This window comes from Bos taurus, chromosome 3 (genome assembly GCF_002263795.3).
Source record: "Bos taurus isolate L1 Dominette 01449 registration number 42190680 breed Hereford chromosome 3, ARS-UCD2.0, whole genome shotgun sequence".
Classification (NCBI taxonomy): Eukaryota; Metazoa; Chordata; class Mammalia; order Artiodactyla; family Bovidae; genus Bos; species Bos taurus.
Window position 1 is genome coordinate 58,245,490 of NC_037330.1, and position 16,353 is coordinate 58,261,842.

General features: G+C 36.9%; 1 protein-coding gene across 3 annotated transcripts in view; it reads left to right on the plus strand.

Moving 5' to 3' along the window:
* COL24A1 (collagen type XXIV alpha 1 chain) overlaps positions 1 to 16,353 on the plus strand; it is a 392,387-nt gene that overhangs the window by 309,972 nt on the left and 66,062 nt on the right. For all 3 annotated transcript variants that reach the window (XM_024990097.2, XM_024990098.2, XM_024990099.2), the window contains exons 45-48: positions 4,537 to 4,590; positions 4,701 to 4,754; positions 10,840 to 10,893; positions 12,034 to 12,141. In XM_024990097.2, coding sequence (XP_024845865.1) covers positions 4,537 to 4,590; positions 4,701 to 4,754; positions 10,840 to 10,893; positions 12,034 to 12,141 — 270 coding nt within the window. The remainder of the gene's footprint in view (positions 1 to 4,536; positions 4,591 to 4,700; positions 4,755 to 10,839; positions 10,894 to 12,033; positions 12,142 to 16,353) is intronic.

Consider the following 16,353-nt stretch of genomic DNA (forward strand, 5'->3'; position numbering starts at 1 on the left):
ACATGACTGAGCGACTGAACTGAACTGAACCAAACTGAGCTATAACTAGTAACTATATCAGCATGGCAAACGAACAGCTAATTATTCTGTTAGAAGGGAAAGAATCTCTTCTTCACCTGGCTGGGAGAAGAAAAATCCTGCCCCTGCTTTTCTGGATAGTCCCTACATTCTTCAGAAATCCTTCATCAGAGGAAAGTTTTTCACTAGGATGGCTGTAGAATCTGATTCTCCTTTAGTCCATATAGTGCTGATGAAGTCTTCAGTCATGGATATTTTACCACCTGTATATGTAATGTGATATACATTTTCTGCTTTGTCTTATTCCATCTTGTTTCTTAGGTTTTAAGAGTCATTTTATCATTTGTTGATGGATCTATTTGAAAAAGCCATTTAGTGCCAGACAGTCACAATAACTTCATTGCTTAGACATCTCAAAGTCATGAAATACCCACACCTGTACCCTGCCACATTTTTTCCAAATACACGTTTGATTCAAACAGTGGAACCATGCTTTATTCAGAGTTAGATTATTATGTTATACCCTTTCGTGATGCTTTTAAATGATTGCTTTTCTATATGGGCATTGTAGACATGACCATGTCACTCTAGTAAACAGATGGTCAGAATTATTATAAGCTTTTTTAAATTGTGCTCAAATGCACATAGCATAAAATTTACCATTTCAGCCATTTTAAAATGGTACAATTTAGAGACATTTAATATATTGGCAATATTGTACAATCATCACACCCTGCCTAGTTCTAGAACATTTTCATCACCCCAAAAAAGAAGCCCTGTGCTTGTTAAACAGTCATTCTACTTCTCCCAACCTCTGGAAACCAATACTCTGCTTTCTATCTCTACCAAATTATCTATTCTGTATCTTTCATATAATTGGGATCATACAATATATAGCCTTTTGTGTCTGGCTCCTTTCACTTTACACAGTATTTTTAAGATTCATCCATATTGTAAAATATGTCAGTACTTCATTCCTTTTTATGGTTGAATAATCACCAAGCTTTTAAAAATACTTTTATATTCACAAATATTCTTAAAGTTCTGATAAACTCATGATTTTCCTGTTGGAGAAAAAATATAGAATGGATAGTCAATATTTTGCTTTCATCTGGCTATGAACAACTGAAAGACATTTTGAAACCCTTATCACCATCCTTTGTTCTTTTTTCCTCTTGAAGAAACTGAGAATCACAAAAGTCAAGTATCTTGTTCATTATCAGCAGTAAATATATACTAGTCATCGCTATATGTGATGTGTTTTATGTGTTACATATAATTAAATCTCTTCTCATTCAGCATTTATTTTAGTGTCTTCCATGGACCAGGAAGGAGCCCTGAATGTAACACGGAGCACTCGACACACAGTCTTTGACTTCCTAGACATCACATATAAAAAACAAGAATATTTAATCAATATAAAAGCAGATATAGTAAAATATTTGCCATCCAGAAAACTACACATCATGTATGTCAAGATAAATTCATTTGAGGTTTGACAGAGAGCCAGAGGACATGGTATGAATAAGAACACTATACTGTTAATATTCACTTTTTAAAAGTGTGAGCAGAAACATATAAATACCTAAGATTAAGTCAACCTAAACTTATATGAGACAAAGCCCTAGAAATAAGTTGAATAAATTATGTTCTACCTTAAACTCCTTTTTACTTTGGTTTGTCAAAGGCCATAGAATTTTTTGCATAAAATAAAATAACTACTAATCCTATCCTCACTTGGCCTTCAGTCCTTAGCATTAGATATACACATCCAAATAGCTACTAGACATCATCACAGGTACCTCAGACTCAGCATGTCCCAGTCCAAATCTGATCCTCCTCGTTTTACGTCTTTAATTCAGTGAATAGTACCAGCAGACATCCAGGTGTCTAGTAAACTAATCTTCCCTCTTTCTCTCTCTCTGTCTCTTTTCGCCCTCTGTCTGTCTTGCTTTCTCTTGTCTCTCACCTCTCCCTCCTCATTCTCCCCTTTCTCTGTCCTCTCATCTCTCAACTTCAATTGGCCACTTCTTTTGACCTTTTATGTATCTCTTGAGCCTATCCACTTCACCCTACTTTAGGGTCTCATCCTTTTTTGCCTGAATTCTTTTAATAGCTCACTAACTAGACTCACTATCAACAGTCACAGCCCTTTTAAATCCATTCTCCACTTAACATGTTGTGTTAGATGAGTCTCCATTCATTCTCACATGCTATTCCTCTGCAGAATGCCTTCCTTTTTCTTTACCACCTGGAAAACTCATCCTTTAAACTTCAGCTTCCCATATAAAATCATCACTTATGATTTTATAATCATCATCATATATAATCATCACTTTCCATATAAAATCCTCTCCAGACTCCCTTTGATCATCCAACCCCTCCCACTACTAACATCACCAGAAAAAAAATCAGTCACTTCCCGTAATCTTGCCCACATAACTTCATAATAATATTTACTGCAGCATATTTAATTCTTACTCTGTAGAAAATAATTTGTCAGTTTTTATTGGGATGGAAAGAGCCAAAGGAACTATAGCGGAGCTCCTAGTAAACAAGTTAGTTTTTCCTAAGGTTTGCATCCAAACATCACAAACCTCTAAGAGGAAGTTGGCTTTTCTATGATCATTCTAAAAGGTCTCTGTAAAACTGCAGCTAGAATGCTGACAAAACCATAATAGACCATGATGGTTTGGAGCTTTGTAGTTGACTCAGTATGGTTACTCTCACTTAGTTCACTTTGTAACCCCAACTTTTCACCAACTGCTTCTCTCCTGAGCTGGCTTTATAAGTGACCTACAATAGTTGTATTTACTTGAATGAAGCTCCCTCATGGTTGACCTGATTCTGTTACTTGCTGATCCTAGTCATGTTTTGTTGGTAAGAGTCATGTTGTTTGTGGGTAGTCATCCTTTTCTCTTTAGTTATGACTGTGTGCTAGTTATAGAAAGCTTTCCAAATTACCCTTTATCTCTTGCAACTGTTCTCTCCCTTAAACAGGATTTATTTACTTTATCAGGAAGTTGAATCTTAAAACCATAAACATTTATGCTGCAGAATGCAAACAAAAAAGACTTCAAATGATCTTGCAGGAGAATAAATCATTAGCTTTAAGTAATCCCTTCTTCTCCTAGCCCAGAAAGGAGATGAGCCTGATAACTGTCCTTCCTATGGCATCCTTTCTGTAATATACAGGAAGACAGGAATCTGAAGTGGACAGTGGGGAAGGGGATAAAAGAGATTACATGTGGAATTCTTTCTGCATAACTGTTACCTGACATGCCCCTAGGTTGTTGTTAGTTTCTGTTTGCACACTTGAAAAATGTGGCAGGTCAGCATTCCTTTCTAGGAGAACTGGGCTGATGACAGATTGCTAGAGTCAGAGTCACTTGATGTCTTGGCATATGCAGTAATGACTACCAGTCTTTAACTCAGTAAATCTACTATCTAAATGGCTGTGACCTTAATTTGTAAAAGTGGAGACCATAGAACACTGGGAAAAAGATTGAAAAAAGACATTTGCTTTCAAACTCTTTATTTACTAGTTATTTACTATGTTAGTTTCCTGAGCCTGCCATAACAAATTATCACAAACCAGATGGCTTAAAACAACAGAAATTTATTCTCTCATAATCCTGGAAGCCAAAAATCCAAAAGCAAGATATGAACAGGGCAGTGCTCCCATCGCTGGCTCTAAGAAAGAAACTTTCTTGCTTCTTCCAGCTTCTGGTAGCTAACAACATCCCTTGTGGCTGCATTACTCCATCCTCTGCTCATCTTCACATGACCTCCTTTGTATCCTTCTCTTTCTCTGTGTGTCTTACAAGGACACCTGTCAGTGGATTTGGGGCCCACAGTAATCCAGAGAACTTCCCAGGTGGTGCTATGGTAAAGAACCAACCTGCTAATGCAGGAGACATGAGAGACACGGGTTCGATCCCTGGGTTGGGAAGATCTCCTAGAGGAGGAAATGGCAACCCACTCCAGGATTCTTGCTTGGATAATCCCATGGACAGAAGAGCCTGGAGGACTACAATCCAGAGGGTCACAAAGAGTCCAGGATAATCTCCTTCTAAAATACTTAACTTGATGATATCTGCAAAAACACTTTTCTCCAAATAAGATCACATTCACAGGTTTTGAGGATTAGGGCATAGACATCTTTTGGCAGACCTGTATTAACCCATATGGGGAAAACCTCTATACTTTTTCTCAGTCATCATTATATGCAAGTGGCTGTTATGTTTTCTAAGAGAGAATCATTATAATATTTAAATTGAAATTTGCAACATTCTGCTACCACTTTTAGTGATACTTGGCAAAGGAAATGGCAACCCACTCCAGTATTCTTGCCTGGAAAATCCCATGGACAGAGCAGTGTAGTGGGTTTACAGTCCATGGGGTCGCGAAGGGTCAGACACGACTGAGCGACTTCACTTCCACTTTAAGTGATACTACTCTATCCTCTAAGTTGTATGTCTTAATGTATTCTAATAATATATCCTTTTCTCTTCATAGGGCCATGTAGGTATACCAGGACCAAGAGGTGCCACCGGACAGCAAGGGCCCCCAGTATGTTTTGAAAACATTCTTTATAACTCTGGCATTTAAAAACATTAATGTTAACATATCTTATTTGGTCTCTGCTTTATCTGTGATTTCTGTTTTGATTCCTGTTAAAGGGTGAGCCAGGTGACCAGGGTGAACAAGGACTAAAAGGAGAGAGAGGATCTGAAGTAAGTTGAAATCTTTTAAGACAATTTGAAATGTATTGCTGGTTTGAGAAAGCAAGGACACAGGGCGTTGCTGTTCATTATAACTTAAATGATCACTTACCCTTTCAGAACAAGAATCACCATGGGCCTCTAAACAATGTGTTTGTCAATAATTGTGCTAAAGCATCATTATTGATTAATTTATGTGTTTTGACTGCCCTCCAAATTTCCCTTTACCAGCAGACTACTCTGGCTTTTAGAAAATTGCCTAGACTTATCCCAAACTAATTGTCCTTCTTTGGGGTTTCAGGTAGAAATAACAACTAGCCTTAAAACCAGTATCACCAAGAGAAAATTTAGCAGTCATGCTTATATAGTTGCTGTAGTAAAGTAGGGGTATAAATCGTTGGACTATATGACACAGAGTCAAAATTGGCTTAAAAGATTCTTTTTTTTCCCATAGCAAAAGTCAGTTATTTGTTATCAACAAACTAAAAATATATTATTACTGAATTTAGCCATCTCCTTCCCTGTATCAGAATAGATGTTGCTTCAACCGTACATATGGAGAAGGAAATGGCAACCCACTCCAATATTCTTGCCTAGAAAATCCCATGGACAGAGCAGCCTGGCAGGTTCCAGTTCATGGAGTCGTAAGAGTTGGACACGACTGAGCAACTGAGCACACACACACAGCCTTACATAACAACTGGATTTGTAATTTGTAGCATCAGTTCATTGCTACCCAATTTTTCATTCAACCTTATTAAAAAAAAATGAGAAGAATACAGCTGTCTCATTCACTTAGAATTTGTAATACCCAAATTGAAAAAAGCAGTGGAAAAATCTGTGAACCTAGAACACTACTAACGCTTTCATGTGACTTGCTCACGAGGCTAAGGATGAAAATGCTCTCCCAAGGTTTGATCCTAAAATTTCTAATCCTTCATAGTGCTTTCATTTTCTTGGTGTTTTGTTTTTGCTTTTTGACATATCTCAGAAAAAAGAATTTTTTTTTTTGCTGTTTTTTCATATCTGTTAAAATCATACCAATGAAAATAAAATATTCCTACTAGGTCACTGCACCTCCAGCCTATATAGTCAGCTCTTCCCAGGTATTAGAACTGAAAAGTACTGAGGAGCTGTGGTTTAAATTCTGTATAATCCATGAGAACTAGTTCTTTTCCCACTATGGGCGATGCTGGCACACAGTCCGAGGTTCCACTAAAAACCCTTATACAATTTCAGATAGGAACGGTTGTTACCAGGACCGTTTTTTAAGGGTCAGTTTGAATAGCCAGATGGATCCTGTGGAATAGCCGTCATCTTATTTCTGTAAAGCTTTAAATGTGTTTTTTAGATTTGGAAAAGGCCCTTTAAAATCATTTGGACAGCCCTCTCATCTTTCAAATGAAGTAGTTCAGGTCCCAAAGAGATTATGAGTTACTAAGATCACAAAACTGGTTACAACAAAACCAACATTAGAAACTTTATTTCTTGACTCCCATTATTACACAGAAGCCTTCTTTTATAGATTAAATTAAATATTAATTTTACTTAACCAACTGATTCATTTATTAGTCTCTCAGATATGAAACTGTGGACAACTATTTAAAAAAATTGGAGCAAGTCAAGTCAAAACCAATTGCAAACCACTACATTTTTTAGAGACTTTCATAATGCAAATGTAGTGAACTGTCCCGTAATGGCTTTCAAATACAGAGACTCAAGCCAAAATTTTATTTTCTTCCCAAAACAAAATTCCAGATTTTAGTGAGTTGAAATTTCTTGGTTAAAAAGAGTATGAGTCTTACTTACCTTTCTAAGTCTGTGTTTGTATTTTAAAGCTACCCTCTCTAACAAAGTTAGAACTAGCAAAGTATTGAGATGACTATTCTTCAGCTTCATTTAAATAAAAAACAAATGAGTGTTTGGATAGTAAGGGCACATTTAAAATTTTCTGTTGTCTAAAGAATTAGATTACTTACTTTTATAGTCTGCAAAGTGGTACAATTCCAATGAATTGAAAGCTGTTTTAAATGGATCTGATTTCAAGAGGGTCATTCTGTTTTTTAAAGCTAAGCAGACAAAAGAGCACAATTCTGCATATACTCTAAAGACTATATATGAATTCATTCACCTTTCCTATTATGGGAACAGGAAAGTCTGTTTGATTTATGAGATACTTAAATTTAAATAAAATAATATGAGTAAGTTTTTTGAAAAGAGTGTAGAATGCTTTTAGCTTTATTACATTTGAATTTTGGGCATTGGTAGAAGAGTGACATCTCCCTCCCTTTTTATGACACCAACTCAATCAATCACCTGCTAACACCTTCTGTTTTTTCTTTGTCTTTGGCCCAGTCTATTCCTACTGAATAGACCACCTCTGTGTAGGATTAATATTTAGTAATATTTGGCTCTTAATTTAGTTATAAGAATACCTAGCAATTCAAAATTCAAGGCTTTTTTTTAATGCACAAATTCAAAAAAATACCAGTCTTTTATACTTTGTTGACCTTTATGTATTTTTTTTTTACCTTTTTTTTTTTTTTTAACCTTTATGTATTTTAAACCTCCATTGGAAGTCTGTGGTTTCTCTAACTGGCCTACTTCATTTTAGTTATGATGACAATAATTGTCATAAGGAAATTGTCCATGAATTGAGCATCTAAAAACAGCAGAGACTATTTTGTTATTTTTTAATAACTTTATGTTCAGTAGGTAGGTTTCTGCCACAATTTTACCATTAAAAGTAGCAAAAGTATTCTTTAAAAATAATCTGCACAGCCATAATTTTCCGTTAGTGTTATTCTGTTGGGAACTACTTCCTCATACCTATCCAAGTATTAATAACTAATATTCTAATTCTAATTTTCACAATGATAAATGTAGGTTTTAGAGTACAGTTTTTACCTGTTCTGAAATAATTCCCAACATAATAGTTACCCCAAAACATAATTGATTTGTGATGGTACATGAATGTCTTTGTTTTTATTTTGTTATTTGAATGTTTGGAATAAAGCACTTATATATATGTATAGCATATCTGAACCTTAAGCCATAAACTCAGGTACACTAAAAGTATAACTTTATGTTCTTTTTAACGGAACTTAATTTCTGTTCTGAGTGCCCTTCCTGGCCTGTGGTAGAAACCTAATTGATGGAAATTTAGTCAATTGATTGCCTTTAACTCTGTCCACTCAGATGTCTTGTATTTGATTTAGAGAGTTTTTCCATTAATTTGCTTTTCAAATATGCAGTTACACTCGGGGTGGCAATGGTGGGAAGAGGAATAGGCGGTGAGATTGAGTCTCAGCCATCATCTGTTCATGCTAGCATCCACTGAAATGTGCATCATCCCTTTGGAGCCCCATCGGCCATCGTTCCACTATTTTGGTGTCTACATTGGCCCTCCTAGCAGAAGTTCTTTGATTCCTGTTGATTTGTACAGCTGTTTTCTCAACTCAAAGATCTCCTCAGATAGGGCCCTAAGGGCCATGTGTTCTTGGCCACATGGAAATAACATTCTGCTGTTCCCCACACCATGCTCTGTACTTGAGGGATTTAGACTTTCTCAAGACCCCTGGCCTGACATCTCATGCAGAAATTTCTACTCTTGTTGCTGAAACTCAGTGCAGTTTAGTGGACATCTCATGAGGCTTTAGTCTCCCTAGCCATCGTCACTGTACCGAAGTCCCCACATCTGTCTGCATTACTATTGTTTCCACCCACCCTGGGACTTGAGGGCAGTATCAGGGTCTCTTCTCAGAGATACCCATCAGTGTCTTCACAGTCTTGATTCTCTTTTTACCTTTCTCCAAAGTGAAGATTTTTTTATATCCCCTTAGATAGGAAAAACTTTCTCTTACATTATTATAATTCTTCTAAATATGTTCTTTGTGTCATAAATTTTATGACTTGAATCCTTTATTACCTTGATTTTTGAGACTTTTAATATTCAAAAATCAGGTTTTTGTGTGGGTTGCACCAAATACTGGAGTGGGTTGCATTTTTGTGTTAAGGAAATACATTCTTTTCAAACTATTACCCCACCATGAGTTTCAGGGGACTATTTTGAAATTCATAAGCTAAAAAAAGTTTATTTTAAAAATCAAAAGTCTAGAACAGATCTTTCACTTTACAAAAAGAAATACTGTGAAGAAAAAAGCACACCGGTTAACATATTTGAATATTATCACAATTCATATACTATTTTGTGCTATTCAAAACAACCAAAAACAAAATTGTTTTCAATATTTAAAATAGTATTTACTTGCCTATTTCATTTCTTCATTGCGATCTATAAGACACATGTTATTATAGGGGTCATATGTTCCAGAAATTGTATTTACTTCAAGTAAACCCAGTTCACCAACTATCCCATTTTCTTACCTTTAGGAGGAATTTACAGTAGTGACTTTTTGAAGCAAGTAAAATAGCTTTTGAACCTGGAGGTATAACCCCCTTGATTAATATAGTTCCCTTTCATCAAATTCTAACAAAATGGGATTTTTATTTCTTACAGAAAATGCCCTTTTTCTCTGTTACTACATACACTATCTCTTCTTAAAACATTTAAGCTCATTTTCAGAGTATGTAACATCTTTTGAAATTTTTTATCTTGTTATTATTGTCAAATTGACTTTTTAGCACAACTACCTTCAGATTTTCATAACTTAACATCCCATTTTGGTGAAATTATCTTGATTCTGAGAACTTCTGACTTCTGAAAAATGTGTCTGGTAATGGCAATATGCTTCTTTTTTTTAATTTGTGAACTAGGTCACTCTTTTCCACATTTTTCTTCTTAAGATAATTTTAGGATAGCATGAGAATAATGGCATGGTTTGCAAGGGCAAATTTCTAACTATCCTGGCAGACCATTACAGCTGAATCAATTATAATTTAAAACATCTCACACATTGAAAAACAAGCAGCTCTGTGAGAAATAAATATCTTTTCTTTGTTTCACGAGTATGTTCTTCTCTATACTTCCAGAGAGCACATTTTAAGTTAGTGTTTCGTATCCCTCACTACTTTACATGCCTTGGAAACAGGAGCTTTAATTTTGCATCTCCAACACATAACAGAGTCCCTGATACCTCATAGTCAATGAATGTTTATTGCTGTTATTTTGTCACTAAATAGCAAAGTCGTGTCTGACTATTTTGTAACACCATCCACTGTAGTCCACCAGACTCCTCTGTCCATGGGATTCTCCAGGCAAGAATACTGGAGTGGGTTGCATTTCCTTCTCCAGAGGATCTTCCCAGCCCAGGGATAGAGCCCGCATCCCCTGTGTTGCAGTGGATCCTTTACTGCTAAGCCACTGGGGAAGCCCCAATGAATGTTCACTGAATTAATTAAATAGGTACTTAACCAATTTCAATAGGGAGACAAAGGCCTTGCCTGCAAGTGGGGACTTTTGTTTAAATAATCAGTTTCTTTTTAGAACTATGGGGGCTTCCCCATGGCTCAGGCGGTAAAGCGTCTGCCTGCAGTGCGGGAGACCCGGATTCAATCCCTGGGTCAGAAAAATTCCCTGGAGAAGGAAATGGCAACCCACTCCAGTATTCTTGCCTGGAAAATTCCATGGACGGAGGAGCTTGGTGGGCTACAGTCCATGGAGTCGCAAAGAGTCAAACATGACTGAGCAACTTCACTTTCACGTTTTATAAATCTTTGACAGTTAATTGCTTAGTCCTGTCTGACTCTGCGACACCATGGACTGTAGACCACCAGGCTCCTCCGTCCATGGAATTTTCCAGGCAAGAATACTGGAGTGAGGTGCCATTTCTTTCTCCAGGGGATCTTCCTGACCCAGGGATCGAACCCAGGTCCTCCTGCATTGCAGGCAGATTCTTTACCATCCTGAACCACCAAGGATAGCTCTTTTTGGAGGCCAGGTGGAAATTCATCGATTATCTGGTCAAATTCTCTCATTTACACATGAAAAAAGTGATTCCCAGGAAAGTTAAATGGTAATCCCAAGGATAACCAACTAGTGAGTGTAAGGACTTGCTTGTAGCATCCAGGTCTTAGAGTTCTTTTCTATGCCTTCTGTTTATTGCAATCAATTGACAGCAGTGCTTCACATTTTTAGGGTCCTAAAGGGAAAAAAGGAGCTCCTGGTCCTTCCGGGAAACCTGGGATTCCTGTAAGTAACAGGCTGTCTTCATCTTTATTATTTTTCTAAATAGAATTGGCAACTTTAGCAAGCAGAATAGTTTGGAGCCAATTATGACAAGTGTTGGATAAATCACATTGTCTTTAAAAAATGTTTAAACCCGTGCTGGAACACAGAGAGAACAAAATATGACCATTAGCTCAAAACCAAGCTTGGTGTTGAAATAGAAGTCACTGCAGTTGAAGGATGTTATTTTCCAGTGTATGGAGACCTGTCTGTGAATCCATGCTACTACTGTCTGATGATGAGCCACTGAAAAACAGGGAACTTGGAGTCTTGACTAAATGAATGGTGACAAAGGTCAGAAATTTCCAAGCATGATTAAAAGGATGTAACCTGGATTTTAGTGAGAGAACTTGACCTCTCATTTTCCTGGGAAATAGAACAGAAAGTCTTAGGGAAAAAAAAAACACTTCAAATCCTTTCATCATAAAACAAAGTTTAATTTTACCTTAGCCATTCATTTCCTCTTTGGCCAGGCAAGTATGTGTTGACTAGCTTATTAGCAAAGGCTTCCTGCTGGTCTCCCCTAGCCAAGGGCCTGATTTGAGTGGCCTGTGTTGGTTCAAGAAAAGTAAAGAAGTGAATATAAATTATAAGCACGTTGAGATCAGAGATCCCTGTAGATTAAATCTTGTTCCTCAAGAATAGAAACAAAAATGTTCAGACCTTTATTCAGTTGTATATTTATCTAATTCAAAGCAGCAATTAAAGAGCCTTAATTTATTTCTTGGGGAAATAATACAGTATGAAGTTTTCGAGATGATGAATGTCAGCCTGTATTCTATGCTGACAAGTGCACATGGCTGATCTTTTCTCCACAGCTGGGTAAACCATGGGCTGGCACAATGAGAAATACTAGGAAAGTACATTAAAGCAGAAAAGATTACCAAGTGAATTACTGATTAGCTTGGCATTTTGTTTAGGGGACAGTTGACTGATCTGTTGTATCCAAATAGTAAATTATTAAGGAATCCAGGAAATAGAAAAATTTATCCTGGGACAGAGTATTAAAAATGTAACCCCCTATCTTAATAAGTATAAAAGTATTTGTCATTTAAATATCTGTACAGCATCTCTCTATAATCCAAGTAATTTTTAATTATCAAGGGACTTCCAGGACTACCTGGGCCAAAAGGCATGCAAGGATACCATGGAGCAGAAGGCATTTCAGGAAACCCTGGAAAAATTGGGCTACCAGGAAAACACGGACTTCCTGTGAGTAGATTGAATGTTCTTTGCACTTTATTTCTTATGCATAAGTGTCTCTTTACAAGATCATAGATATTTTGGCTATCTTTCTTAGCTTTGACATTCGCTCAGATTAAGCCAATCATTACTATAATAATTATTTTGGAATTGTATTTATGATTTTCAGGGAATGTCAGTGAGTACATTCTGTTGGATATTTTATATATAATAACCCATATTATTAATAATTTATATCATTCTTAGTACATATAAAAACTGGTAACTAGGAACCATAAAGAAGTAATATTTTAAAGGTTACACAAGCTGACTGTTTTGAGTTCATCAAATGTCTTAAGCCACCTTTGGAACATTGCAGGCTTAGCAATAACTCAAGGTAAGCTCTGCCAAAATCATTTTCCCTTTACTTTTATAGCCACACTATTTTATAAGAATTATGTCAATATTTTCTGTGTTCATCCATTGGTGATGCAATGAGCAGTGACATAGATTCTTATTTTTATGCAAATTTCTATCTTATTTATTTGATCAGAAATTTAAAATGATACTTTTGTCTTCATTTATCTACTTTCCCTTTTTCCTTCCTAAGGTCATTATAATCTGGATATTTATTGTTATCCCATGTTGTGTTTCCACTTGAAATATGAGAATAATTAATCACATATTTCAGTAATCCAGTAAATCCAGTAAAATTTATCCTTTTACTTTTCTACTATTTGGATATGGTTATATATTAATCTGTTTTTCTTTTCTTAAATAAATCAGTCCTAGTTGTTTATTCATATGAACCATGGGACTGTACCAAAATCAAACCCAAATTAATATTCTTCTTTCACTGTAATTAATTATCTCATTTGTTTAAAAAAAATCTATTGAATTATGACCAGCAAATCTAATTATTTAAGAAATAAATATCTAACCAGATTCTATCTGGAAAGGTGAATATTTTTAAGGAGGCTTAGCTTGGTTTCTATTTGTTTTGGAGACAGTATATCTGAACATCAGACCATCAGGTTAAGGCCTAGAAAACTTTGAAAGTCAAGCTGATGTTTTTAATTAAAATATGTACTTCATAAACTTCTACTATTAATATCAGTCTGGTTAAAAGAGGACTTTGATTTGAGATCTCAGTCTTAAAGAGAGCTCATGCCCTGGGCCTTCATTTAGATGCTACATTCTAGGCTCACCATGTAATAGTCTTAAAATGAGGTTGTGGATTTTAAAAAATACAATATCAAAAGCTTAAGAGTTGGTCTGAGTCTCTGTTTAAGTTTTACTTAAAAAGGTTATAATGAATCTTATTTTATTGCTTTGAATAAGATTTTGAGGGTTGAAACAAGGAAAACCACATTTCAAAATATGTCATATATTTTGCTGTGAACACAAGTTTAATCATGGAGGTGGTATGTATGTGGATGTGCCCAGTAATCTATAAGGCTAATAACTGAGTTGTAAGTACTAATAATAGCAAATAGACTGATTTAATTACAGGAAGAGGAACTCATTTGTTTTCTGACTAAAATACCACTAACCCAGATACTTATTCCAGATATGGATAATACAGATCAGTATCCTATGTATATGTGTTCAATAGGAATTTCAGATATTCAGCATATAAGATATCTATCAGACACTAGTGACGGGTCAAAGTCATGCATTACTTTTTATATCAGGTCACTTCATTGTGAAAACTTCTTTCTGGTAATATGTGACACCTGCAGGTCCCCCTGGAAAGGATTGAAAATTGGGAAATGGAATGAATACACTGATTTGGACTTAGAAAAATATGAACCATTTTCTCTTGCATAAAAACAGCAATATGGCACGTGACTATTATCTGCTGCTAGTTTCTAGAACAAAAACAGACATTTTCTAATTACATTCTTCTTCAATAGGATAATACTTCAAGGACAGTAATATAATGACTGAGAGAAGCTAATACAGAAAACAATCGATGCAAATAAGATAGTGATTTCATTTTAATTCTAAGTTATATTCTAGAATCTGGCACACTGCTTTTATTGACAGTGTGCGTGAAGGCTAAGGCATGAAACCAAATCACTAGCTCAATATAGGATAGACCAAAATGAAGGGGACTTAAAGCCAGATGCTGAGGCCACACTCAGGGCTATTGCAAAACTCAGAACTCCAGAGCATATTGGCAGGGCTTCTTTAGTTACAAACACCAAGCATGGCTATATGGATTGCCCATATATATGGGTTTGCCCAAGCTCTGCCCACTGGGAAGAGTTTCTTTCAGTGATGTCTTTCACAGTTCAATGCAGCAGCAATCCCTTGTAAATGATGGTGAAATTCAGTGCACATTTAGCTCTAAAACAAGCTGGAGCTTTCTTCTCCCTTACTAAATGGTTAAGAGAATTCTCTAGGAAGGCTGAGGAGCAGTAGAACAAGCATCATGGACATCTCAATTGCATGATCGCATATTTCATTTGTGATTTTTGGACTACTAGGGCCCAATACCGGAGAAGGCAATGGCACCCCACTCCAGTACTCTTGCCTGGAAAATCCCATGGACGGAGGAGCCTGGTGGGCTGCAGTCTATGGGGTCGTGAAGAGTCGGACACAACTGAGCGACTTCACTTTCAATTTTCACTTTCCACTTTCATGCATTGGAGAAGGAAATGGCAACCCACTCCAATGTTCTTGCCTGGAGAATCCCAGGGACGGTGGAGCCTGATGGGCTGCTGTCTATGGGGTTGCACAGAGTCGGACACAACTGAAGCGACTTAGCAGCAGCAGTAGGGCCCAATACTATTTCTATTTAGACGTGAATGCTGCTGTACACAGCTAGTTTTATGATTCAGTGGATCAGCTATCACTCTTATCATAATGAGCAGTTCAGGACACATAGTTATTTGATAATTCAGTTTCAACCAGACAAAGTCCAGAACTGCTTTCCAAATGGGAGATTACATTTGGCAAAGAAGGCATGACTTACCTACAAAGCCTTATGGATATAAGCTCTGATTCTCTTATTGGGATTACCAAAGGGTGCATATAGCATCTCTATCAGCTAAAGACCCTTCTCATATTATTGGATCTGCTCAGTCATCCATTCAGATAGCAAGGTATCTTACATGGCATCTTGAATCTGCTGCAGAGTCTTTCCTCGGGGCCCACAAAAACTAGCAAGTTGGCAAAGGATTCGAATGGATATTTCTTCAAATAAGATACACAAATGACCTGTAATCACAAGGAAAGGTGCTCAGCATCACTAATCATTAGGGAAAACGAAAATCAAAACCACTATTAGACACCACTTTGGGCTTCCCTGGTGGCTCAGCAGTAAAGAAACCACCTGCTAGTACAGGAAATGTGAGTTTGACCTCTGGGTTGAGAAGATCCCCTGGAGGAGGAAATGGCAACCCACTCCAGGATTCCTGCTTGGGAAATCCCATGGACAGAGGAGCTTGGCGGGCTATAGTCCATGGAATCTCAAAGACTCAGACATGACTTAGCAACTAAACAAGAACAACAACAAATTACTACCACTAAGATAGCTATTCCCTACCACCCCCCCAAAAAAAGAAAGAAACTAGTACAGCCACTATGGAGAACAGTGTGGAGATTCCTTAAGAAACTGGAAATAGAACTGCCTTATGATCCAGCAATCCCACTGCTGGGCATACACACTGAGGAAACCAGAAGGGAAAGAGACACGTGTACCCCAATGTTCATCGCAGCACTGTTTATAATAGGCAGGACATGGAAGCAACCTAGATGTCCATCAGCAGATGAATGGATAAGAAAGCTGTGGTACATATACACAATGGAGTATTACTCAGCCATTAAAAAGAATACATTTGAATCAGTTCTAATGAGGTGGATGAAACTGGAGCCTATTATACAGAGTGAAGTAAGCCATAAAGAAAAACACCAGTACAGTATACTAACGCATATATATGGAATTTAGAAAGATGGTAACAATAACCCTGTGTACGAGGCAGCAAAAGAGACACTGATGTATAGAACAGTCTTATGGACTCTGTGGGAGAGGGAGAGGGTGAGAAGATTTGGGAGAATGGCATTGAAACATGTAAAATATCATGTATGAAACGAGTCGCCAGTCCAGGTTCGATGCACGATACTGGATGCTTGGGGCTGGTGCACTGGGACAACCCAGAGGGAGGGTATGGGGAGGGAGGAGGGAGGAGGGTTCAGGATGGGGAACACATGTATACCTGTGGCGGATTCATTTCG